Below are 2,394 nucleotides of genomic sequence, written 5' to 3'. Positions count from 1 at the left end.
TAATGTAAATTTTATTGATGGTATTGCACACATGTTGCCTGTAGTGTCAACAGCCAGTGAGCCCCAGCCAGTCAGTCTGAGTTGCGTGACGTTCTCCAGATGCTCTCTGCTGCTGTTGATGGTTGTGCAATAATTTGTAGGGCTCAACAGGCAGGCAGAGATTCTTTCCACCACCGTTTCACCAAAAAAAATATGTTTCACAAGCACAGAGCGCTGTTTGCTTTGGGGTCTCTAAGTGGTAGGAATCCTGCTGTGCATTTCTACATCTGTGAACTGCTGGACGTTCTCAGTGCTCTCTGGAGACGTGGTGATTGGGGAAATAACATGCTTCAGGCGCAAGAGCATGGAGAAGAGCAATATGAGAAGGACAGCCAGAAGTGTTAGGAACAATCCCACATACACGTACAGGCTGGAGTATTTATCTGCTGTTGTGTCTACTTCAGTAGCCAGAGTTGGAAAGTGGGCACGGCCAGTCAGGTTTCCGTGGAATTTGAAATAAATCTCAGTCATTGCTCTCTGTCAGCTTTGGTCCATTTTCCCTATTTACCATAAGATTTCCTGTCTTGCCTCACCAGACTCGCAAAGGAGGTCAAGAGAGGAAACTTAGGACAGGCAGCGTGATGGCTTCAGCAAGAAATGCTCCATCCTCTCGGTCTCAAGACTGCTGGTTCACACAGTTAAGCAGACTGCTTGGGACAGGCCTTTGCAAATCAGTTTGCGAGTTGCTATTACAACGACAACAAGCATTAGAGTTGTGTTTTACACTGCCATCTGGCTTTGGTTTGGTCCTTCTTTTGGTAGGTCACCTCCTTTGGTAGGTGAAAAGCTTTGGTCCTTTTCTCAAACTGAGCTGCAAAGGTTTGCACAGCTTTGGTCTTTGCAAGTGTTGTTTTCCAAACAAACTGAGTCAGCTTTCTGCCAGCTTCTCCCACAGCAGGTGGTTTATCCTTGCATGAGCTGGGGGAGGTTATTTTCTGCTTTGCCAGACTGCTGGGGGATCTCTTCTCTCCTAATCCAGGGCTATTGATACTTGCTTAAAGAGGATGAAGTTTGGAGTTTTGTATTAGGAACAGTCAAAAAGTAGGCTTTCTGAAAGGAAAAAAAATGAGAGAGAGAAAGAGAAATTAAACCAGGTACCAAAATAGCCTAGCCTATATGTGGTACCTTTAGAACAAACAGATAAGAAAACCCTTGTCATGCTCCTGTGAGACACCTTGAGATCAGGAGAAACACTGAGTATGTAACTTTAGAGAAAGACCACGTAAATCTAGTTGTTAAGGTGTCCTCTGGTAACACTCATGACTTTCTTATGGGTAAGAGAAGGCCCCACGGTCTATGGAATCAGATGTCACAGAGGAAGAGAAGATACGAATCCAGCCAGTGTCTTCCACCGTATGTCTATTGTTTATCAGAACCCTCTGTTTCTGAGGCAGGGTGCACCTGGCAGGCATCCAGAGCCCTACCTGTCCCACCGGGGCAGCTCTGACACTTCACTCACTTCTTGAGAGCCGAACTTACTAGAAATGGGGGGAATTTTAATGTTTCAGCATTTTCAGTTCTTCCAGCTGGGAACAGAAAAGTAAATGCCAAAATTTCACTGTAAATGGTGCATCCAAAAGCATCATGTTCTGCTTTGTCAAGACCAGAATTTTGTTTTTAGCTGAAGCAAAAATGGTAGCACTGAAACAAAGTGATACAGTCATTTATAACGTTCACTACATACACGCCTACACGAGATGTAAATAAAGTAATATTAATATGGTAATATACTGTAGTAGTCAGATTAAAATGAAACATTAGGTCAAAATTATAAAAGCTCTGTTGCTTTTAGGTAAAGTTTTCACCTAAAAGACGTATTGCCGCAAAACATTTTGACTTTCATGGGCCTTCAGTCTGGAAAACATAGCTCGTTTACTGACAACGTTTGGTTATGTTCTCCCCATGCACCCATGGGAACGACACCTTGCTGTTCTTCAGAAAGAGGTGGTTGAAGTCTGGAGGCCTGAGTCATCAAGGAGCTGATTTTCAGGCTTTCATTAAAAGCAAGACAGACCTATTTTGGTTCATGTGATGGGGAAATATCTGATGTGCTGAGTTTTTGGAGAGGGGACGCTGGGGATTGTCTACACTTTACCTCCCAGCTTCTATTTTTCCAGGGGCTGACCCAGCCCCTTTGGAGCCAGTTATTCTGGCAGCAGGTTTGGTCCTGATGCAGAAGCATGGGACGTGAAAGTGAAAGTTGTGTTGCAGCCAGGCACTTTTGCTCTCAATTATAGGGCAATAACTGTGATTTTCACACTTTGAACCTGTAAATGGAAATTATTCCCCCATGAAGAATATTCTTATGTTACACAGGAGGTGAGGAACAGAGGGTGTGAAGGTTACTGGCCATAT

The 2,394-nt window shown here is 43.9% G+C and overlaps 1 protein-coding gene across 1 annotated transcript; it reads right to left on the bottom strand.

Moving 5' to 3' along the window:
• Window positions 1-231: 231 nt before the first annotated feature.
• SERTM2 (serine rich and transmembrane domain containing 2) lies at window positions 232-510 on the bottom strand. Its single transcript, XM_086470437.1, has one exon. The coding sequence runs from the start codon at window positions 508-510 to the stop codon at window positions 232-234; it is 279 nt and encodes a 92-aa protein (XP_086326563.1).
• Window positions 511-2,394: the final 1,884 nt, after the last annotated feature.

The sequence above is a fragment of the Leptosomus discolor genome, chromosome 9, assembly GCF_034619465.1.
Source record: "Leptosomus discolor isolate bLepDis1 chromosome 9, bLepDis1.hap2, whole genome shotgun sequence".
In the NCBI taxonomy this organism is placed as follows: Eukaryota; Metazoa; Chordata; class Aves; order Leptosomiformes; family Leptosomidae; genus Leptosomus; species Leptosomus discolor.
Note: the sequence above shows the minus strand (reverse complement) of the source record. Positions and strands in the feature narration are given on the sequence as shown.